This window comes from Petaurus breviceps, unplaced genomic scaffold (assembly GCF_028583685.1).
Source record: "Petaurus breviceps papuanus isolate PSGF00001 unplaced genomic scaffold, PetGlider_PUasm1.0 90804, whole genome shotgun sequence".
Classification (NCBI taxonomy): Eukaryota; Metazoa; Chordata; class Mammalia; order Diprotodontia; family Petauridae; genus Petaurus; species Petaurus breviceps.
Genome location: NW_027187348.1, coordinates 20,705,919 through 20,731,186, shown reverse-complemented (window position 1 = coordinate 20,731,186; position 25,268 = coordinate 20,705,919). Strand labels below are relative to the sequence as shown.

The 25,268-nt window shown below is 34.2% G+C and overlaps 1 protein-coding gene across 5 annotated transcripts in view; it reads left to right on the top strand.

Annotated features, from left to right (window-relative positions):
* GLS (glutaminase) overlaps positions 1 to 25,268 on the top strand; it is an 82,225-nt gene that overhangs the window by 11,869 nt on the left and 45,088 nt on the right. For all 5 annotated transcript variants that reach the window (XM_069070186.1, XM_069070188.1, XM_069070187.1 and 2 more), the window contains exons 2-7: positions 7,883 to 7,979; positions 8,316 to 8,437; positions 10,456 to 10,585; positions 13,191 to 13,270; positions 17,509 to 17,672; positions 21,496 to 21,554. In XM_069070186.1, the coding sequence (XP_068926287.1) occupies positions 7,883 to 7,979; positions 8,316 to 8,437; positions 10,456 to 10,585; positions 13,191 to 13,270; positions 17,509 to 17,672; positions 21,496 to 21,554 (652 nt within the window). The remainder of the gene's footprint in view (positions 1 to 7,882; positions 7,980 to 8,315; positions 8,438 to 10,455; positions 10,586 to 13,190; positions 13,271 to 17,508; positions 17,673 to 21,495; positions 21,555 to 25,268) is intronic.

Below are 25,268 nucleotides of genomic sequence, written 5' to 3'. Positions count from 1 at the left end.
CTTAAATTCATCTTACAGATAAGATAAACTAGAATAGTTTTAGGGGGAGAGGGAGGCATGGGGATGTGGCATCTTTGTAGCTGGTGAACTTGAAAAACTAGACCATAGAACAGAGCAAGTAAAAGGTCAGATCTATTGCCTTTCTCCACTTCTCTCAGGAAAAGGATAATGGAGAATTCTCCTACAATATATTGTGGCCACTTTTTAGGGGAAAGTTCAGCTTTTCAGGCTAGACAGTTCCCATTAGAAATAAAGAGCACTATTATGGGAGTTGACTGGCTTCTAGTCCTGCCTACTACCAACCTACTGTGTGGCTTTGGACAAGTCATTTCATTTCTTTCCACTTAATTTTGTTTGTTTGGCGAATGAAGGGGATTATACTTTATCTCTAAGGCCCTTGTATAGGTATGTATAAGAGTGTGTTTAAATAGGGATGCCATATAGGCACATGACATACAGTAGAATTCAAAGGATTATGTATAATTTTTCAATATCATAATATGTATCAGTATATTAAAGGTTCTATATTTAAGGAATATTTTAGTTCACTTATTGGGCAGATCTAAAATCTCATTCTTCATTTGCTGTGGGGCTCTGTCACAAATGTTAGAAGCCTTAATCTTAAAGATGGTGCTGCTCTAAATAAGCCACATTTATATGTCAGTTTTAAGGGGCAGTGGTACATGTGTGAATAAATGGGCACTCAAAAGGAACTAGGTACTTGGCTAAACCCTAGGGATACAAAGACAAAAAAAGCAAGACCATCCCAGCTTTCGATGAATTTAAATTTTAATCAGGGAATAGTGGCCAGGGAGGGTTGTTTAGGACTAGACAGTTGCTGGGATTGAATAACCTAGGGAAATTGACTGGTATTTCTTTTTTTGTTGTATTCGATTACTGCTGCCAGAGTAAGAGGTGGAAGGGCTGAGGATTGGGAACTGGGGGGAGAGTAGGGGTGTGTAGGTGGGATAGATGTATAGCAACATGTCTGGAAAGATGATCAGAGTACATTGTGGTGGGTCTGAAGATCCTAATAAAAAGGACATTTGGTTTTGTTGAATGGCCTGTTTCTATAACTGCAACTGTTTCCCCTCTCTCCTCTCATGTAACCTCCTTGTAGTCAGGGACTGTTTTCAATTTTGTCTTTATATTCCCAATGCCTGATTACCTACTGGGCACTTAATGCTTGTTGCTGTTCAGTGAGCCAGCTCAAGCACTCCTACAGGAGGCCTTAGAGGTCTTTACTGATTCTGCCCTTGGTTAGTTACTTTCTAATCAGCCCCCCCATCCCTACCCCTCCAGGGTTCCTCTGTTTTGTATTTAGCAGTTTATGTTCGTGCTTTCTCCCCCTTTAGAATGCAAGCTCTTTGAGAGAAGGTACGTTTCACTTGGCACATTGTGGAATGGTTAATAAATGTAAGCTAAGTGACCATGGTAAGGATTAAAGTATGATATGGGCCATTTTCTATACAAACTTATACTGTAATTGAAGAATGATGATGGTTCTTGAGTTGATATGACCAAAATAGTAGCCAACCTTCTGTTGATGAAGCTCTCCTCACTTAGTTAAGCTGACCCTATGCTCCATTGCCAGACTTACACTCTAGTTGAACCTGCCAGAGCATATTGTTTTCCATTGTTCCATAGGTTTCATGCTCCTAGCGCCACTTCTTTACCATAATGAAGTATTGATGCAGGATTATATCATGTGGCCAGTAATGTTGAGGCTGCATGATAACAAAAAATTGTCTATTCTGTAGCATATTGTCACCACACAAGCTTATGATGGGCCTTTCTACATTTAACTAGGCAATTCTCTGGCTGAAAGATAGGCAGTTTTGACTTGGCCTCTTTTCAAAGTGATTCCAGCTTGGGGGAATACCAAAATTTATGTCTCCACTGACATAGCCTTTGAGAACCGTGGGTCACATCTACATCAAGATGAAGTGTATCAGAAAGAAGGCACTTCTGAAGGTAAGGTAGGTAGTAGTGGAGCTTCCCTTTTCTGTTGATACCCATTTCAGAGTTCTTTCAACTCTATCCTATCCCACTGCAAGAATAGGTGGTTTATAACCTTCCTGAGAGCAGAGGCTTTATGTACCCTAGTTATGTTTTATCTCCCTCAAGGTACTAACTTTTTTTTTTTTTGGCTTTCTGGGGGGCAATTGGGGTTAAGTGACTTGCCCAAAGTCTCACAGCTAGTAAGTGTGTCAAATTGTCTGGGGCTGGATTTGAACTCAGGTCCTTCTGACTCCAGGGCTGGTGCTCTATTCACTGTACCACCTAGCCATCCCTGTACTAAATTCTTAATAAATATTTGTTGAATATTGATTCTGTCATTTCTAGTCAACAAGCCTTTCCAAAAACTACCTGTCCTTTCAAGCCCCAACTTAAGTCCCACTTCCTCCATGAAGTGCATTTTTTGTCACCTCTTCTCAAATTGATATCTTATCTTCCCTTCTGTAAGTCCAAAATCTATTGCCTGCAGTTTTAGTCCTTTGCTTAGTTGTTGTCTCTTCATTTGGGACTTCCTTCACGAGAAATTACTTTGTCTACTTTGTATATATTTTGTAATTACTTATCTGTATACATGAGGTTTTTCTCCCACAGAATATAAACTCCTTTATATTCAGTTAGTGTTATATTATTCCAAGGTCTTTTTTGTTTTGTTTTTTTCTTTGTGTTACTAGTGCTTAGCACATAATTAATTGCTTAATAATTAATTGCTCATTGAGTGAATGATGGTAAATCCCGCATGGAGGACCAGGTTGAGACATTAGCTCAAATCTGAAGGTTAGTTTGGATTTGATTAGGCATAGTTTAATGGCATCAGTGGTCATAGGATCATTGACAGAGCCTTTATCAGTGCTTCTGTGACCATGAACCCCTATTACCCACCTCTATGCAATTCTACCATTTTAGTAATTTAGGTAATAGAATGCTGCTCATTGACTGGCTGCTACAGACTTAACACCAAATCTGTTGCAATTTAGGATTGAATTTTTCCAACTGTAAAGCTACAATTCACACATACATGTATATATGAGTATTAGTGATCTTGTTGTTAGTACAGTGTTTTTTAGGCAGCTAAACATAAAAATTCTCCATCCTTACCTCTCCCCCGCAATTAAAATATTATGAAGTAAATAAGTATGTAATTTTTGCTAACTATAGCAATAGAACCTTTATTTTTTTTCACTTTGTAACATAAGCTAAAGAATCACATGAAAAAGTTAATTGTATATTTTATGATATTTACTTTGCTTTTAGGCAAAGTAAACACTGTTCACTAGCATGATAAATCTACAGAAGGCTTATTCTGCAAGTTTTTTTTCAAATGACAAACTTCATCAAAGTTCATTTGACAAAATCATTTTCTGTAAATAATCTGAATGTTACTATCTATTTGCTTTGACAGATGGTGCAGGTTTTTTTTCTTCTTCACACATTAGGGCATTAGAATTGTTCAGCTTAATTTAACAGTATCAGATGTGAATAAAATATGGGGGGAAAATTTTCCTTTGCTGTTAAAAGGAATAACTAGATATAAATGTGCGTGAAGACCCACATCAAAAATACAAATTTTCTTTTAAAAGTTGTCAACAGTGGAAGAATTCACACTAATTAGGAAGAAATACCGCATCTAGTGTATTTTAATATAAACTATTTCATCTCAAAGCATGCAGTCTTTAAAAACAGTTCAACTAAAGTTCATAAATTTGTAAAATTTTCTGAAAAGCCAAATTTATTACTAATTTAAAGAGCAAATACACAAACTGAAAATGAAATTACAGGGAAAAGCATATTAGGAAACAATACATGTGGCACTTATTAAAATGAGGAATCATTACATAACTTAACTTTTCCATAATCCAGGAAATGTTTAGGCATCTAGAAATGGACTTTTCAGACAGTCTAACAGTGCTATTAACATGGACTTTGCTGCGTGGCAGTTTCTACAAAGGGACTGTGTTCTATAATTTTCCTGTGATAGTTGCCAGCATACCTAGGAGTCTTCCAGGATTTCATTTAATTCAGTTCCTAAATTCAGTTATGGAATAGCTTTTTTTTTGTTGGTGGTTAAAGTTGGTATTTGTTATTGGTATGATAAAGAATTTATATATAATAAAAAAATATTTAAATATGTAGATAAAATTAAAGTTCAATGAACTTATTGTAGTCTTTCATTTTATAAATAAAAATTCCTAGAACAGGATGATGACTTGATATCTGTTGATATTTTCATACCAGGAGATAATGGCTGGTGGTGCTTTGGGGGAACAGTATTCTACACTATCTATATTTGTAGTGCTTTGCAGTGATCATTACTGTTGAGAATGAAAACCTGAAGAATCAGTGTGGTCTAAGGAAGAGTGCTTACTTTTAAAAGATTTTTAAAAGTGACTGGAAAGATTTGTTTACTGGTTAAAACTATTCATTTGACCATTATATCTTATTCCCTTAAGATTTTAATTAATAGAGGTTATAGTGATTTTATTTTTGTTATAATCACATTTAAATTTATAGCTCTTGGAGTTAGTAATCTGTGTACTTAGATATTTAGTAGAATCTATGGTCTTACTCGTGATCAAGTTTCTTAACTTTTCCTGTCTTGTTTTCCTCATCTGTTAAACAGAGGGTGGGAGTTAGCTGTCCTGCAATGTCCCTTCCAGCTCAGTCTGTAATCCTGTGTCAGCCTGTGTAGGTTAGAGTATCTTCTTATCCTTTGTGATACTTATTTGATTTTTCCATTAATCCTTCATAGAAGAGCCACTTGATGACCTGGAAGCCTTCATCTAGTTTTGTTTTGTTTTGGCAAGTCTCCAGGTAAAATGCTTATTGTCCACCTGTTTTCTCTCAATTTCACTTGCATGACCACTCTGCTTTCTTTCTTGTTCATGCGTATCCTTAAATATATATTTTCTGCCATTTCTTTCACCCAGGTTCTGGGGCCTGGCTTAGGCCAGTGCCATGGCATTTTAGGTCCAGTTTAGAACAAAATGAGATACCTCTTAGTCATACTGTAGTTAACAAAAAAAAAAAAAGAGATGTACTTAGCCATAGCAGAGGAAGGGTATTCAACAATAATAGATACCTCAAGTGGATATACCTCAGTGAAGCTGTCCTTCATGATCCACCAGGCAGGCATCTGACAGCCTCTGAAGGTACTCTGGCTGCTTTGTACTCAAGTTTGAACCATTAGTCCTCTGAATCTAGCAAGTCCCAAGAATGGTCTTGATACCTTTTAAGGAAAAACTAGCCTAATTCACATATGAGGAGGAGTTAGGCATTGCTTCTATCATGCAAGTCATTGATAAACATGCTATAATTACTTGTAGTGAATGTATTTCTTCCTGTTGGTCTTGAAAGTTTTTCTTTTAACAAGGTTCCCTAGATTATAAGAGCATTGAAAATTAAAAACAATGTCAAATTTCCCATATGCAGTCAATCAAAATGTATTTATTAAGCATCTACTGCGTGTGCCAGACACTACTATGTGCTGGGAATTGTATTCTTTTTTTTTTTTTTTTAAAGCAATCGGGGTTAAGTAACTTGCTCAAGGTTACACGGCCAGTTATTTCTGGGTGTGGTGCTGAGTGTCTGAGCTCGGGATTCGATCTCCAGGTCATCCCAACACTGGAGCCTGTGCTCTTACTCGCTGTACTACCTGGCTGCCCCAAGGGAACTGTATTCTTAAGGAGTTTACATTTTATTATTGAAGACAAGTATAGACCGAACAAATGTAAAGAAATTAGGTATGTCATTATTGTGTAGTTAAATGTGGTGAAGTTGGGGAAGGAACCAGCATTTGGGGGCATCAGGAAAGGCTTCATGTAGGAGAGGACAGCATTAGCTTTCTTGAAGTATAGGGGAGGTAGAGGTGAGAAGGAAGTGCATTCCAGGTATGTGGGATGTTCAGTGCCTTTAAAGGCATGGATAAAGGAGATGAAATTTTTTGAAGAATAGAGAAAAGGCAGATATGGTTGGATCCTAGAGCATGGTAAGGAAGAGTACTATATAAGGGTACTAAAAAGCTGACTTGAGGCCAGGTAGCGAGGAGCTTGAAAAGTTAAAACAGAGGACTGGTTATGGTATGGCACATGTGCAAATCCCTGCTTCTGGTAAGGCTGATGCTGGTGAATCTCTTGAGCTCGATAGCTGTGAGATGCAGTATGCTAAAGCCCATTGGGTATCTGTACATAGTCTAGTACCAAAATAGTGAGCTGGGATCATAGGGCCACTAGGCTGTTTAGGGAACCCAAGGTTAGAAAGAGTTTAGAAACAACATACTTTTTCTAAAGTATCTGTGCCAGTCACTAGTAGATCTTTTTGAGTGACAACTGCACTTAAAACCTACATAAAATACGGAAACTGCCTTTCTCCCTTTCCTTCTAACCTTCTTCCCCCCCCCTCCACCCCCACCCAACAAACAAAACAAGAGAACAGGAGTTTGCTTATATCTAATCCCATCATAGCCACAGAGTTTGAGTAGGGCATTACTCCTACGACATGGTTAGATTCGTGCTTATGGAAAATTTTTCTGGCAGCTGAGTGGAGAATGAATTAAAAGTGTGTGTGGGGGGGAGCTTAAGGCAGGGAGATGAATTAGAGGGCTATTGGAATAGTCTATACAAGAGATAATGATGGTCTGAGAAGGAAGAAAGGAGTCAGATGTCAGAGATGATATGGAAGTACAATGGTAAGACTGGCAACTGATGCAATATATGGAGTGAGGGTCTTTTTGTGAAGAGTCAAGGATAATACCAACGTTAGAAACCTGAGAATCTAGGAGAATGCTGGTATTCCTTGACCCAGTGACAGTGACCACCTTGTTGTTCTTTGGACACTCTTATGTCCTGACTTTGGGGCATTTTCACTGAATGTCCTGTATGCGTGTAATGCTCTCCTTCAGTACTGCCTCTTGATTTCCCTGGCTTCCTTCAAGTCCCAGTAAATCCTATCTTCTACAGGAAGCCTTTCATGATTCCTCTTAATTCTGATGCCTTACTTCAGTTAGATTGTTTCCAATTTATCCTGTATATAGTTTGTCTGTATATAGATACTTTTTGTTTCCCCCATTAGATTGTGAGCTCCTTAGGAATAGGGACTGTCTTTTAACCTTTCTTTGTATCCCTAGTGCTTAGCACAGTACCCAATCAATATACAGTAGGTGCTTAAGAAATAATGACTGACTGACTGACTGACTGGTGCCATTGATAGAAACAGGGATGTTCTGAAGAGAGTGGTGAGGTTGGGCAGGAATGGCAAGGGGAGAGGAGAAAGATAAGTTCTGTTTTGGAGATGTTGAATTTGAGATGTCTTTGGAATATCCATTTTGAAATGTCCACTGAGTAATTGATGATGAGACCTTTTCTTTTTCTACTCAATTTTAAGGCCCAACTCTGTTCAAATCAGCTACCATTTCCCACTTTACCAAAGTCTTCCAAAATGTTAGAGTTAACTTTAAAGATAGAATAACATTTTATTTGTTATCTCTGGAAATGCCTACTTGGCATGTGATGCTTACTCATAACTGAATATTTGTTTATACAAATGGTGTTGAATGCAGTTCTGTGATTTAGTTTTAATCCAGGGCAGATGATTGAGGTAAAATAGAGTAAAAATTCAAATTTAAAAATTAATAGCACATTGCACATTAATTCAACATAGTATAGAGGATATAGTTCATTTTTTGTGTTTTTTAGTTCTTTTTTAAATTACAGATTTGATATTTGATTATACAGGTTAGTTCACAGCAATTTGTATGAACATGGCCAAAATCTAGTTTTTGGTATTATAAATATGGTATATCTGGCAAACTATTTGCACAGATATTAATTCTTACCTCTCCCCCTCCTCTCCCACTTTTTTTTTTTTCCAGCAAAATCAAACAGGGTCTTCTACCTAGCTTGGAGGATTTGCTGTTTTATACCATTGCAGAAGGGCAAGAAAAAATACCAGTTCATAAATTCATTACCGTAAGTTGTCTTCCCCCCCTCCCATCTTGTTTGTATATTTCTTTGGTAGTCCTAGGTCACGTAATTGAAATGTTTTATTGGCCATCTACATGTGGATTCTGATAGTTTCCTATTACATTTTTGTTTTCATGATTTTTTAAAATCTTTTTCAAATAAACCATAAAGCAAAAATCAAACCATGAAAAATTGTACAGAAATTTGCTAACAGTGACATTAACACTCTTTAAGAAAAAAAATTAAATGGAGGCATTTTTGTATAGTGACATGAAAATGTAATAAGAATGGATGTGCAAATTATCTAGGATATATATTTACAGATTCATTTTTTTTTGACAGGCACTGAAATCTACAGGATTGCGAACTTCTGATCCCAGGCTGAAAGAGTGTATGGATATGTTGAGATTAACTCTTCAGACAACATCTGATGGTGTCATGCTAGACAAAGATCTTTTTAAAAAGTAAAAAATTGGTCAAAATTTTAATGAGCAATTTATTGTACTACATATAATTAACTATAATTGCATATTTTTTGAAGATTGATGCTTTTGTGAAACTAAAAAAATAGATATGAAATCTCATTTAAAGCTAGCAAATGACAAAAGCACAGAAAAAAATACATTTATGGTACTTAGAAATTGAATTATTCACCCTGTCCTCACTTATCCAGATCTCTTTATCTGTATCATATCTTTTTATCCTTATAATCATGCCCTTTAAGAATAGTCAAATTTCAGGAAAGACCCTTTTTAATACGTATTTGTTGTATGTACTCCTGATTATTTGAGTATCTGAAGTTAGTTATGTTGTAATGAAAATACCGTTCACATTTCTTTTTCAAAAATTATATACTTTAAGTCTTATTAGTTTGTATGAAGTTATAATAATACATATTTGTCCATTTTAGTTATTCCTAATTTTAACTTCCACTAACAAGTTTTTAGTTCAGTTTTGTTGTGAGATTACTTACTAGAAGATATATTCTCTAAAAGACACAAAGTGTTATACAGAAAGTATGAAGGGTCTGACAATCTTACATCTCTTGAGGACTACTCAAACTGTTTGTGACTGATTATAAACTGCATTCCCTAAAAGTCTATTAGGATCTTGGTAAGGCATCTACTCTTTATCTGTTTTCACAAAATCATTGCTTATCTTTGGTTTATTATTAGAAGATAGATCAAATTCAGGGTGTTTGGGAGAATAGCATTGTTATGCTGTATTAGAATATCCTAATCACCCAAATATCAAACCTTAGGGGTTTTGTATTATTTATTCTAGTAAAATGATAAGAATGTAAATGTAAATTTTACTTTTTAAATTAAAAATAGAAAAATTTTAGTAAAAATCAAGTGTACTTGATCTAGGTCAATATGAACCTAAAATATTGGGTTAATAACTATATCTTCAAATCTGAAAAAAGGTGTTTTTTTTTTTTTCAATTCTCAAATAATTTCTCAATTCAGGTTTAGTGAAAAAGAGAAAATATTTCTTAGCTTAAGAATGTAAAAGCTAGTGTTGGGTAATGGTTACAAGCCAAATTGCAATTTTTACAATCTGTGATGCATGCAGGTGTCTAAGTGATTAGCTGGTGTGATCCTTTAAGACTAGGAGGTGTTTGTTTTTTTGGTCGTCCCTTATACCTAAATAGTTGTTATTATCAGAAGGATAGGGAAGAGGAAGAGCAGTTGCTGTATGCCACCTCTTAGCTAACTTTTAGACATCAGTTACTAACAAATTGACTTTGGTACTGAGTGTAAGAAGTAATAGCGAGAAAATGAGCAGGGGATCATGCATAACCTACTATGATCTATTTATAAAACTTTTCTAAAAGATTATATCAACATGTTGTCTTAAATATGTTAATAAGAAGTTGTACTCCCTATTCTAAACTTGAGCTTTACCTTGTTTTTTAAATCATCACTGAATTTTTCTACAAAGCATTTTAGTAAAGTTAAACAGTTAAAATAAGCCCTTTAAAAAAATCCATAATTTTTTTAAATCTTCCCTATTTTTTTGTCTATTTTTTTGTCTTTCTGTAATTTTGTCTTTTCTTGATTAGAAATGAAGGCTTTTCCAGACATTTTAAGTTTGAGGTGTAGTGAAATACTAACCTCATTCAAGCCACAAGTCTGTTTATATTGAAATGCATCATTTTTCTAGATTTTCTGAAATGGCAATGATTTTTAGAATAATAAAGTATAAGCCCACCTTTCCAAAATCATCTGGCTAAAAATAAACTAATCCCTAGATCTGAAAGTGTAAGAATGTTTTTCACCCAAACAAGCCACACAGTTAAGTGTTATTCTGGTGTGCTAAATGTTTTGAATAACATCACCATTTTTGTCTTCATGTATAATACTCAATCTTTACTGCTCCTTTATTTAAAATGTTTTTTTATGTGAAAGTACTGTATTTTTATTAATACTGCACTATAGTAGGAGCATAGCATTACTTTTTTTTTTCTCCTGTTCCACAGATGTGTTCAAAGTAACATTGTGCTGCTTACACAGGCCTTTAGGAGAAAATTTGTCATTCCAGACTTTATGTCATTTACCTCACACATTGATGAATTGTATGAAAGTGCTAAAACACAGTCTGGAGGAAAGGTAAGCTTTTATGTGATTATAGTTAATGTAGCTAGTAAAAATCCAAACTAAACTGCAGATAAAACACAGAAAAAATTGTTCCGTTTTATGATTTATTATAAAGTCAAAAAGTTAGAAGATAACTGTACTTATTGTTTATTATGTCATTATACTTAAAAAAAAATTTCAGATTGAGGTCTCCCTGACCCAGGCCAGCTTTATCACATTACTTTATACTCTCAGCTTTTCCATATGACTCCTAAGTAATTAGCATAATGGAATCTTTTAAATTTTGATATTTTAAATTATTTTATCTTTGGAATTTCTAAAAAGTAACAATTTTTTTGGACTGTACATGTTTTGAACAAAAGGGAATTTTTAAAAATATTGAATTAAAATATATAATTGCTAAAAGAAATTCCTTCTAGTAATAACAGGGCAGCATCTTGTTGTCTGGCACACAAAGGTTAAATCAATAAATATAAAATTCATTAGAGGTAGGTCTTTCAGATTCTAGGACTCACTATTCACTGTGCTTATGCTGACTTTAAATTGGTTGTTTATAAAATTTCTCATGTTAATGATAACTCTGAAATATAACACTTGATTTTATGGTGCTTATAATGCAATGGATCCTTACTGCAGTCAATCCTATTGAGAAATCTAGTTTTGTTTTAGTTGTAGGTTATGGCTAAGTGATAACTTCAGGACATGATCTTAATGTAAATAATATATATTCCATTTGTCAACTCTCAAACACCTGAAGGCACTTGTGTACCTATTTTCATTTATCCTTCCTACTGTCTTCTTATTTGTATTCACGGCACGTTAGCACAGTGCTTGACACAAAATAGGTGCTTAATAAATGTATATTATGTCATTCTTTCCCTTGAGATGTGGGGAAGAACAAGCTTCTGTTTATTATAAGCTTGGTGTGGTTTGAAAGGTAGGGGAAGAATGGATGTGAGGGAATACTTAGGGAATGAAGAGATTGCTTAGAGCTTAAGTTTGAGAGGTATTTTTTGGCTGTTTCAGTTAATTTTTTCAGTCAGTAAAAACTCCTTTCTTTCACTACCACTCCCAGTTGAGAAGGAAAGAAAAACAAACCCCCTGCTACAAATATTTATAGTCAAGCAAAACAAATCCCTGCGTTGGTCATGACCAAAAAAAAGCTTCCTTCTATACTCTGCGTCTTTCATGTTTTTATCAGGAGGTGGGTGAAAGGTTTCATAATGAATCTCTGGAATCATGGTTGGTCATGTTTATAAGTCTTTTAGAGTCGATTGTCTTTACTGTTGTCATATAAATGGTTTTCCTGGTTCTGCTCACTTCACTGTTAGTTCATACAAGTCTTTCCAGGTTTCTCTGAAACCACTTCCTTCATATTTCTTAAAGCACAGTAAATCTTACACTACAATTCCATCATATTTATATGCCATAACTTGTTCAACCATTCTTCAATTTATGGGCATTCCTTCAGTTTGTAATTTTTTGCCACCTCAAAAAGAAGAATTTGTTTTTTTCTTAGAACTAATCACTTCTCTCATTTCCCCTTCTTCACTCTCCCCTTTCCATTCCGTAGAGTGAAATGTATTTCTGATTGTGTGTGTGAGATTTAACACCTTTCTTCTTTCTTGTATAGATTACAACTTGTATAACCTGATTATATGAGGCAAATTTGCTTAGCCTTCCTTTCCCTCTAGCATATACCTTTCTCTCTCTTTGCACATTCTTCTTTTAGGATTATTAAGACATCATAAAACCACTCCCAGACCTTCCATCTAATTAAGGCTCCCTCTCTGACCTCAGATAATGATAGTGTTCTGAAGGAACCACATATATATATATATTTATCATCTTACTACATTAGAATGGAAACGGTTGATTCTTATTTAGTCCTTTTTATCATTAGTCATTCATGTTTACTTTTTTGTGTTGGTTGTGACTCCTGTTTTCACTTAGGAGTTTGTATGCAGCTTTGGTCTTCTCATCAGGAATTCTTGGAAATCCTTTTTCATTAAAGGTTCATTTTCCCCCTGTGGGATCTGCTTTGGATCTGTGACTGGGAACTGGTAGTGAATGTCAGCTGTGGCTTGACACTTATTCCTGCATCCTGCATAATTTTAGACACCTCTGCTCCATATGAGATCTCTTTTTGCCCTTGTGCACAGCTTTTCCCTGTGTTGGAACATTCCATGTAGTGGTCTCCTAGCCAGATACTGTATCCCCTGCGTTTCCAGACCTCTCTTTCTCCTTATACTGACCTGGACTGGAAAAAATGACTTACTGTGATTTTTTTTTTTTTTTGCCCCCTTGGATTTCCCAGTCAGGATTCAATGTTTTCTAGTTCTTTTTGGAGTTTGAGGGAGAAGGAGTGGAGCTCACTACTTCTTCCTGCTGCTCTGCCATCTTGGTTCCATGTTAGAGAGAGATGTTTTCAAAATACAGATACTTCACAAAATGAGGTAGACATTTGTTAAGGTATGCAGCCTGGGAGAGAGAGTGTCTCTATTAAAAGAAAAGGTATTCATTGTTGCAGAGTATGCATATTATTTACCTGCATCATAACTTGATATTCTTGGGTCTTAACTAAGGCTTCTCATTCCTTGTCAATGTATTGGTTTAGGTTGCTGATTACATCCCTCAACTGGCCAAGTTCAGTCCAGATCTGTGGGGAGTATCAGTGTGTACAGTGGATGGACAGAGGTGAGTTTATTTTTAAATAATTTCTTTGTAAATATCTAAAATATTTTGCATATTTTGAAAGTTTATAGTTTGTTAAAATATTTGTTATTCTGCTAGTGAGATGATGGCTTCAGAAAATCATACTTCACTTTAGCTTTTGATATGGGATACCTTAAAAGTATGTTGGTATTTAACTGCAAAATGGGAAAGAGCTATCTGACTGGATCTCTCAAAAGTATGGTCATCAGTGTGTGTGCATTTTTAGACACTGAAAATAAAATCTTTAATCCCGATAATTTCATTTACAAGTGACTTTTCAGAAGCAAAAAAATAGTCCTGTTTCTTTATTAGAGATTTGCATGAATATAGCTTGGGGCTAGCTATGTTTTAATTTGTTCTTAGGAAGTAAATATTTTATATTTGAATAAATGTGTTTATGTATATGTATTCTGATCATTCTGATTTTGTGTTTGCATTTATAGAGTAAAACCAATGTTTTATATAGTTACTTTTATGCATGTTAAATATTATTCCTTAATGTTGGAAATGTTTTCATTTTCTCTTAAAGCTTCTTAAAAAAATTACAAAGGTTATTAAATCAGAAATATTTTTTCTTTTAGTGCTATTGAGAAAACATGAAAGCAATCTCAGTGATAAGTAGTTCATTTAAAAAAAATCTAAGTATTAAAAACTAAATTTTCTGTGACTTAATGGCATGCTATATAGATAAAAGAACCTTTTAAATGTTAAAATATTGAACAAGGTTTCTGCACTATAAAAAAAAATCTTTTGAGTATCTCAAATTTCTTTAGTAAAAAACTTAATCTGAAACAGTAAGCATACTTTATGTTGACTTGTATGTATCATTAAAAAAACCCTACATATTTTAGAACACCAACATACACACATGTATATAAACATATGTAACACTTTTATATATTTAAAGTGTGTTACTCAGCCCTTGTTGAAGGTGTCTGATAGAAACTGTATGGAGGAACTAATGCTTTCATTGGGTATATGTAATGAAAGCTTTATTCACTACCAGCCAAACTGAGGATTTCATACATTTTGAGGAAGCTTCCTTTGGGAACTGAGGGAATTAAAATCAAGGTCTCAGTATCTAGAGGTTCTTTGTATTCAATTTTGCTGTGAACCTAAGGAAATAACAGCATTTTAGTTTAAAGATATGACACCATTGCTTTTATGAAAAAAAGTACCGTTTTCCTAATAGTTAATTCATTAATTAACAGTTATTTTTAGTCTCCTAGTTCTTCTTGGATGCTGAGTTTAATAGTATTATGTATCTGAATAAGTTTTAGTGAACCAGGGAACACACACAGAGAATAGTTTTCTGCATTGATTTTCTTATTTCAGTTGTTTAGAGCTGTATGTATCAGTATAACAACACTACTTACAAATCAATTTCTCTTATTAAACATTGACTTATAACTTTGTTTTTTTCTTTTGTGGAAAGGGTTATTTTTTGTGATGGAGAATATAGAGAACTTTTTAAAAGTTTAGGAGTGGATCTAATAAAATATACAGTCCTTTATTTTGTTTTTGTTTTTGCAGGGTGAAGGCAGGGCAATTGGGGTTAAGTAACTAGCCAAACATGGCTAGTAAGTGTTAAATGTCTGATCCGGATTTGAACTTGGTCCTCCTGACTCCAGGGCTGGTGCTCTATTCACTGTGTCACCTAGCCGCCCCTATACAGTATTTTAAAGCTCACCCAGCTGATCTTGGAAAATTTTCCCCCTTGGTGACTGCTTCTCTAGGGACACTTCAGGAAATCTTCATCCATGCTTCACTTAGCCTTTTCTTCTATGGCTTCCTGAGCTAGTTGCTGAAATGCCCACATATATTCCTCTCTTCCCTCCTGGAGCACTCCCACCCTTATTTCTAGAACCATGAACCCTATGTTTTATCAACTCTACCATTGTTCCTGAATGGAGTATTTCATTCTACTCCCTCTCTCCTAGGACTTCACTCCCATCCCCATAACTTAACAGTCCAGGCCCTTCCCTGGACACCACTTCCTATTGTGTGTTTGTGTTGTTTCTTCCATTAGAAAGTAAACCTCCTTGAGGGTAGGGACTATCTTGGCTTTTATATTTGTATCACTGTGCTTGTACTTAGTGACTTTTTTATTCATTATACGGTATGTACATGTTGACTCTAACAGAAAGCAAACTTCTTGAGAGTAAGGACTATTTTATTTTTGTCTGTATCACTAGCATCTGGCATATGACCTGTCACATAGGTGCTTAATAAGTGTTTATTAAGATACAAGCAAGAAGCTTCCAAGTAGATTGCAGTTCTTTGGTCTCCTTCATTTTCCAGTCATGAGCCCTATTCTCCAACATTTTTTTTATCATCTCCTATACTCACCTTCATATTGAAAGTCTACTTTATGATGCTTTTAGACTTGGTTTGGATGGTCTTATTAAGTTTTTCTTAGAACTTCTCTTAATTCCCTACAAAAGAAGTTGGCATAGAAGTCACAATTCTCTACATTGTGGTCTTTTTGTTTATAACATCTGAACACTGCAAATATCTCATGAAATTGTTCCTTTGTTGACTTTGGGCACAGAATAAAGTCCACTCTTCCTTTTATCTGCCCTCCAAGGGCTTTGTTGGTGAAGACGTGATTTGGTATAGCCATTTTGGAGTGCAGTTTTAATTCAGTGTAAGTTAAGCAGCTAGAATGTCCAGACCCTTTGATCCTGAGATTCTGCTGCTAAGCATATACTACAAGGAGTTCATTGATAAAGATTCCTCATATATACCAAAATAGTTACAACAGCACATTTTATGGTAGCAAAGAACTGAAAGTAAAGTATATATCCATCAATTATATGATGGCTAAACAAATTGTGGTACTTTAATGTAATATTACTGTGCTTTAAGAAATAGCAAATATTGGGGCGACTAGGTGGTTTAGTGAATAGAGCACTGGCCCTAGAGTCAGGAGGACCTGAGTTCAAATCCAGCCTCAGACAATTGACACAGTTACTAGCCATGTGACTTTGGGCAAGTCATTTAACCCCAATTGCCCTCCAAAAAGCAAAAAAAAAAAAAAGCAAATATGATAAATTACAGAGAAACAATGAATTGTTAAGCATGAACTGATGGAAAGTTAAGTCAGTAGAGCCAAGAAAACAATATACATACCAACGACAACAATATAAATATAAAGACCAATCACCTCAGAACAATTGAAAATGAATACTGCAAAACTGCACAGAATAAGCTTGGCCTCAAAATGGATGTGAGAAGATACTTTTTTTCTTCCTCTCCACTCCACCTTTGCATCCATGCATGTGGATCATTGCTTAATTGCTTATGTCATCAGATTTTTTGAGATACCATTTTTTTTCCTGACTTTTTTTTCTCTTTTCCTTAAAAAAATGTTTTGGAATGATTTTCAGGGAAGTGAGTAGGGAAAAAGATACATGGGGAAATTTAGATTGTGTAAAAACAGAACATAAATAATAATTTAAAAAAAACTGAGTGAGGTGCTATGAAAATACCTGTTCTTTTTGTTTCAAACTTTGGGGACTTTTTTTTTTTTTCCAAAATTAATAATTAAACTTTGGAACAAAATTAGTCACTTTGTTCTGGTTAAAAAACTGGTCTTGGTAGAATGACCAGAATTTTTTCCTCTAGGATCTCCTCTCCATTTCATACATCTCCTAGTTTCATAGAACCCCACTCCTACTATTTTCTATGTAAAATGCATGAAGGTAGGTATAGCCAGTGGTATGGTCACCTCTTGTATCCTTAGTGCAAACTCTAAAGTCATCTGATATTATTTCCTTTCACTGAGTTGGAAAAGGAATAAGATGGATAGAGTTGGAAGTTGTAGTTAAGGAGATATGTTGCTCTTAAGAAAGACTTCTCAGAGCTTTATAATTCTTGAGCATTTGTTTAGTCATTACTTATTTCGTGTAGGTCATGGTAGTTGATATAGTTAAGTATTTAAAAAAAAAATCTGCCCAAAGATAAAATTACTGACTTTTGCTGTATTATATATGATCTAGTTGTGAATTATGCTTCCCTTTCTTGACTAAATAAGATTTTTGCCTATATATATTGCTTCTGAAAGTGAACTTGTTTCTTACAGTTATTCCTTAAGATTCATAATTGTTGTAAAGGGAAAACATGGTCTTTTAAATCAGGATTAATATATAAAGACATAACAATTATGCTATTGCATCTTTTATTGGTTGCTATTAATTACTTTATCTGTTTTAAAAAAGGCATTCTATTGGAGATACCAAAGTCCCCTTTTGTCTTCAGTCCTGTGTAAAGCCCTTGAAATATGCCATTGCTGTAAATGACCTTGGAACGGAATACGTGCATCGATACGTTGGAAAAGAGCCCAGTGGATTAAGATTCAACAAACTCTTCCTTAATGAAGATGGTAAGAATCAGATAATAAAAGATGAGAAATTTCATTTTCCTGCATAATTCCAAGTAGTCATTACCTACCTTTTTAAGGAAGAATTCAAAGCTTAAAGTCTTCTGAAATAATGAGGATAGACTGAAACATTGACTCTTTAAAATATTACTGTTTTTCCTCGTTAAGCCTGTAAACCTGTAAACAAAAAATATATATATAAATAAATAAATGGTTGTATAATAAATAAATATATTTACTATATAAAATTATCATGGTGCTAGGCAATGTATTGCCTTTTGTTTCTGAATTATGTAAATATTTTCAAGTGCCTTTCACTCATTTGGAACTAGAATTTTTTTTCTGCAATGCTGTTCAATATTTTAATAGGAATTCTTGAACATCTAGTGTATTTGTTGTTATTGTAGTTGATATTCATATAGTGCATTGTGACTTGCAAACAGCTTTATGAACCTCATTTTATTTCATCAATACTAATAACTCAATGAGGAAAGTATCACAGCTTTTAATACTTATTTTTTAAATGAGGGAGTATATGGTTTACCCAGGGATTAGAACTAATAAATCTTATAGATGAGATGTGAACCTAGGTTTCTCCTGACTTTAGAGAAGGGGGGAGAGGAATGTAATATCATTAATGTACATTAATGATAATCTTTAGAAGAGGGGAATTCATTATTGAGAGAGAGGTAATGTGGTTCAATAGAGGCAATGTGAATTTGGACTTGGAGAACTTGGGTTTTAATCTTGGCTCAGTGTGACTTTGCACAAGTCACTTAAACTCTCTCAGCCTCAGTTTCCTTACTATAAAATAAAGAGGGTGGGCTAGATGACCCTCAGATTCTTCAACTTTAAAATGGGAATAATTAAATCCCTACTTCCCAGAACTGTTGTGAGGAGCAAATGAGATAATATTCACAGAGCACCCAGAAGAGTACCTGGCACATAGCAGGTGCTTAAGAAACGCGTGTTCCTTTACCCCTTTCACCTTCTCTCTCCCCTTAAGGCCCATTCCAGCTCCACATCTATGATTCTTTGAGTGATGTTAATCTCATGGGGAGTATATATACTGATTTTAGAAATTAGGTTTTCATCAGGTAAAATATTTCATTTATTGGCTATCATCCCTACCTATTAAAAGAACTTTTTGCTAATCACAGTTATGGCAACAGCTTTTAAAAATTCTTGGTCATTAGTGATAATAGCAGAATTAATCGTTAAATAAGTTAAAATATTCAATAACAGAAATTCCACATTTTTAATGATTGCTTGCCTTGTGTACCTTGATTTCCTTTAGTTATCCATTTGGACTATTTTAGTACTGGGATTTTAAGGGTAGTGGCTCGAGAGTTCTTGGAGATTTTCTGAGGTCAAGTCTAGAATCCCTTATGTCCATATACAGATTCTACAATTTTCTGTGTATACTCAGAAGTTTGTGTAGAATTGTAATAATTGCAATGTTTTGCATAAATATTGGGAAGGAGAGAAGGGGAGAGGTTTTGTGACTTGCACAGAGTCACAGCTGGTATGTGCCAGAAGCAGAACCTAAAGCCAAGGCTTCCTGACTCTGAAGCTATCTCTGCTACACTGGGTTGACACTGTCTCTATAATAGTACAAGTAAATGACCTCTTTCATTAAGAGCTAACACTAATACAAGTAAACATTTTTAAAAAATAGTATGTCATAGCATTTTGATAAATTTCTAAGTAATCAGAAACCTACTTTGTTTTCTTAACATTGTACAAGGAACGGCGGGATTTACTTGGGAAGCAAAAAGGAGTGTTTATTAATGAGTTCACAGATTAACCAATACAACATACTGGCATGTGTGTTTGGACTTGCCACAGTGATGCAGGTTGCATCTCGCCTGTAACTTGGAAGAATTGTCTGGCCTTTGAGACCTGGTAGACAGCCTCCTGAAATGTCAGTCCAGACACCTTAGACACCTTTTTGCCTGGTTTGTTGACTAACTGCACAATGGAGATGAGATTATTTCCTTCTAAATTGGGATTAGGAATACTCCTAAAACACCCACTCAAATATAAGTGAGTGGGGAAAAATTGAGATTTCAGACCTAATTAGGAGCCAAAGGGTGCTCCCATTTGAGAACTTTACAGCCTATGTTATTAATTTTGTTGTCACTGTAGTGAACTGTCTGGGGAAATTGAAAGCTCACCCTCTCTTCCAGAATTTCCCTGATGTTCTCAGTTTGTAACACTATTTTGTTCATTTTGATACCAATTTAATGAAATAATACTCTATAGAAAAAAATAAAGAAAACACAAAAAACATTGTCTGGATTGACAAGTGACTTGCCCCATAGTTGGCACAATTGGTATGTGTTGGGACAGGATTTAAACCTCAATTTTCCTGACCCCAAAGCTAGTCTTTTATCCACTGTCATGCCAGTTGATTGTCAGGGGAATTTTATTTCTGGGTCTCACATGCCGACTTGGGTCCTTGCAGACTCTATTTGTGTCTCAAGGTAAATTGATATTACAATGGAATTTGGAAGGGTTGAGATTTATCATGGTAATACTACAAAAAGTACTGATCTAGGAGTCAGAAGATTTTGGTTTGAGTACCACTTCCAAGCCTTAACAGCTTTGTGACCCCCTAGCTAGGTAAGTCAGGTAAGCTCCCTGAGCTTCAGGTTCCCTATCCATAGAATGGAGATCATATCTTCCAGCATGGCTCTTAACAAAGTACTTTGTAAACCTTAGAGTTAACTTTTTTTTTTTTAATTTAAATTTTATTTTTGGAGGCGGGAAGGCAGGGCAGTTGGGGTTAAGTGACTTGCTCAAGGTCACATGGCTAATAAGTGTTAAGTGTCTGAGGCTGGATTTGAACTCAGATCCTCCTGATTCTGGGGCCAGTGCTGTATTTACTGTGCCACCTAGCTGTCCCTAGAGTTAACTTTTCAAAGGAAGGGAGTAGGTAACAGTGTCAAATGAGGACTAATAGAGTTTGAGGGAAATGCTAATTGGTTATCTTCCCATGAACAAGTATTTCTAGGAGCTAACATTGAAGGGGGGAAGTCTTCCTGCTTTGTTCCTGTTCAGAAGGTAAATGAAGAATCTGAGTAGTGTAGGTATTGCTTGAATTTAGATCAAACTGACTGACTTTAAGGGTAAGGTTTGAGTGCTTCATAGGATCATGTGATTGTCCTTTCTCAAGCCGTGCATTTTTACAGACTAAGGAAATTAAGGTTCATAGAGATTAAATTGTCCTGATAGTAAGTAGTAGATGCCAAAGCTGATATTTCAGACCTGATCCTCTCACTACATATCCATATTTGTATAATAATGTTTGCATTTTCCTGTTAATATTTTCCTTCCTGTGATTAGTGTTTTCAAATTTGGCCTCAGACACTTTTTAGCTGTGTGACCCTAAGCAAGTCACTTAACTTTATTTACCTTAGTTCCTCATCTGTAAAATGATCTGGGGAAGAAAATGGGAAACTTCTCCCGGATCTTTGCCTAGAAAGTCTCCAGTGGGGTCACAAAGAGCTGGACATAACTGAAGAGCAACAATATAAAGTCAGCATGAGGTAGTCGGAGCAGCACCAGGACTAAGATTTCTGATGTATAAAATGCAGATTTCCTCCAAGAAACTTGTCCATTAGTTTAGAGCTCAAGGTGACTGAGAAAGGGGCAAAAACCTTACATTCAAAGAATTTATGAAATATACAATTTATTCCTATTTCTGTGTATATCCAAAGAACACTAACACATTGTTATGGGAAGTTTATGCATATATGCATTAAAGATTTGTCCTTATAGTATTAGTCATTTCAAATAATACTATGTTTTTGTAATTTCACAGATAGGCCTCATAATCCTATGGTGAATGCTGGAGCAATTGTTGTAACTTCATTAATAAAGGTAAAATGTTGATATTTCTTTTTCCTTTTTTTTTTGCTCTCATTATTTTCAGTGATATATAGCTCATTTTTAAAAAATCCTGCATTGTTTTCCATAGTTGTGAAATTAAATACTCTGTAATTTTTGCCTTGACATTTAAAAAGTAAGTATTTAGGATGTTAGTGTTTTTAATTTAAATAGAAATAATACATAAATGTCAATAGGAAAAATTTTTAAAGGAGCCTTTTTATAAAATGGTAGTTTCCTATTGGTTCCTTCAGAATATAATAATAAATGATGAATTTGAAATATTTTTTCCTTTTATGTTGACAAATACATTCTTTTCCATTTGGATTTTACATAAAAGGAGAGTAGCTTTGGATAGGGTTAAAGTTCTTTACTATGATGTTTTATCATTAATTTATATGTGACAAATCCTTTCTGTTAATGCCAAAGTGTATCTATTTAGTAGGGTTCTCAATCTTCCCAATCTTGTAAACCGAAATTATAATTGTGGTTGCATGTATTCTGTTTGTTTTACTTTTCTGTAGCTAGTAGTGATATATTCTCATTTTGAACACATATTTTTTTAAATTTTAAATTTAAAAAATTAACTTTTTTGAGGTTTTTATTTCTAATTAATTTCATTTATAGTTTTGTATAAGTGGTTGTTTGAATTTCCATTTGTACCAAGCTAGTGTAATTTTAACTTTGCAACTTTTTGGTCAGCGTATGTTTGTATATCTGAAGTTAGAAATAAGTCTTACTACATGACTCATGCTAGGTGCATTGCTATGAATGGGGTATAGAATCATTTTGCTTTGTTTACGTTAGAAAATGTTTTAGCGTGAGTCATGCCCTTTACTACAACTTATGAAAAGCCAATTTAGTCATTTTTAGAATTATGCCCTGGCCTTCCACATTTTATTGTCTATGCTAGGGAGGGAAAAGAACCCTTGTAAGAGATTTAGCTTTATGCATATTTTTCTTAGTTATTCATATTGGGGAAAAAAAGACATCATGCATGTGACAACTCACAAGTGTTATTATATGCTACTTTATATGACACAAAAATCGCCTACTTCATAATGAAATAAAAGTCTTTAAAATATTTTAAATACTGTATCTAAAATGAGACTTGATAAAAAGTTTTACTAATGGTCTCTTAAAATGAGAACTTTTAACCCAAGTTAGAGGTGAGAAGATTTATCATGCTAGATGACACTTTTAATACTTGATGACAGATACTAACATAGTAATCTAAGGGTAGAGTTTATACAAGTGATTGTTAAAAGACTTTAATTGACAAATTTACTTTTACTGATTTGGGGGTTTTCTTTCACTGCTTTGAAGTCTTATATGTAGAAATTGTAGGTTTGATTATCCTATTACACTTTCACATCATCACTTTTTTTAGTGACACTGGACTATGTCCGGAATCAATCAAACTATTTCTAACACGAATACTTAAAACATAAAGTAGAAATAATTGTATAATTTAAAGTCTTATAATATGAAAAAGCCTTTAATTCTACAAAGAAATGAGCAGTTTTTAGTAGATAAAGCACCTAAAAATGCAGATTTGGACTATGATTTTATATTCAAGACAACTTTCTATTATATTTTACTTAACTCTAGTTAAGTTGGAGGCTTATTTTAGGGAAAAATCTTTAACCTTAAAATAGCTTTATGTTAAAATCGTTACCTAAGAATTCAGCAGTATTTTCATGGTGCCTGTTTGATGACAAATTCAGAGTTTTTACAGAAAATCTTAGTTATGTTATACCTGTGGGGTGACCTGTTACAATTTTAGACTATGATATTTTCAAGTTGAAGTCAGAGTCATAAAACTGGAAAAGCTTTGTTCTCTAAGGTCTTTTATAATATTAAAAATTGTATGATTTTAGTTGAAATCTCTAAATTTATGAGGAAATCAATGCCATCCAAATTTAAGTGAATTTAATTAGGGAGCTAGTTTCTTAGGGGACAGACCTGGGATGACTAGGGCCGGGCCTCCTGTGTCCACATTTTGCTGCATGAATTGACTATGCTTATTTTTTCTTGAAGATGAATGACTTTGACCTAACTACCTTAATTATTGTATATGAAATTTGGGAGATGATTTCCTAAAAGAATTTAGTTTTTAAAATCATGAATGATTAAAGGGCACCAACTCAGTGGAATTAAAAAGTATGTGGATGAATTGCATAGGGAATTGTAATTTATTTCAAATATGATAATCAGGGCCATTAATAGTGATAAGTGTGCTTTAAGATTAATTTTTTGTGTATATAGTTTGTAAGAGAATTATTTTGACACAGAATGCTTCAGTATTTTGCTGTTAGCATGACTTGTGAACTAGCTCATTTTTTCCAGTCTTTTAGATAATATATTAGAAAAAGTTAAAAACCTTAATTTGTGATGTCTTCTTAATTTCAGACTTCCTTATAGTGCTCTTTGCTCCATATTCCCTTACGTTGCTTCAAAAATTTAAAGGTGGAGTCTTACGTATGACTCTTTAGATTACACTTTTGTAGTATTGATATTTTTTCCTTGTAGGATTGGTGGTGATCTCAGGAAATGGGGGAAGAGGCAAAGGAATTGTTCAAAAGGATTAGCAGATTGTGGAAAGAGGAGAATTTGGACAGAAGGAACCTGTTGCATATATACTTAACTACTAAGCTTATAGGAAAACTCCAATTTTTAAAAATTTAAAACAAAGCTTACATAGGTAAATACCTTTTTGAAAACAAATGTAATCTTGCACTTAAAATTCACATCATTAAGTTTTTAAAGGTGTTACAGTAACTTTTCTTTTCTTTGGGGGTGGTAGCATTTGGTCACTATGGGCTTTATACTTGAATGTAGTCTATTTCATTTGATCTCACATGTCTTTACCTGGTTTTAAGTGAATTGGAAAAGCAAGAGAGTTTGAAAGAAGATGCTCCCATATTTGTGACAAAATTAACATTTTAAAGATACTTTGTACTCATTTCCTTTCTAATAGTAGGAAATCTTTATGGCCTGGTTTGAATTTACAAATACAACTATGGAAATAACTTGGGTGGGTAAAGGGGTAGCACTTATCAAAGACATTTGGAACACAGTTGTCAACTTCTCCTGCTTTTCCTGTTAAGTTAAAAGGGAGTTGCTTAGTCTTGTTATGTCACTTTCTACTCCAGTAGTCTCAAGATTTTATTTTTATTATTTCTGATGTTTACTTATTTAAATGCTGATTTAGCTTTAAAAAAAAAAAAAGATAAATACTTTGGAATTAAACAAAAAAACATTGGAGTTTTCCTTAATTTAAAAATACATAAACATATAATTACAGCTTATTTTGCAGGTACCCTTAAACATATCACAAAAATTGAATTTGGATTTTTGTCATGCTAGTAGTATCCTTTTAGACTTGCTTGTGTTACCTAGTTTTAAGGTCATTTGTGGTTCCAAAGCATAATTGTAGATACATTGAACTTGGCAAAGAAAGAATTATTTAGTTTGTTTCGTTTTGTGCTCCTTCATATTAGTAGTTATATATCAGATAAGAACAGAATTTATCAAAAAATGAGTTGTTCTCTTTTTTTCCCATTTTGTTAGCGATAATCAATAACAATAGACATGACTTGTAATTTTCTTATTTGCGATTGTAATATCTACTTTACCTTTCCCAGTAATCTTTGATTTCGAGGCATTCTCAACAAGAGAGTTAAATTGATAATATGGGTATTTTAT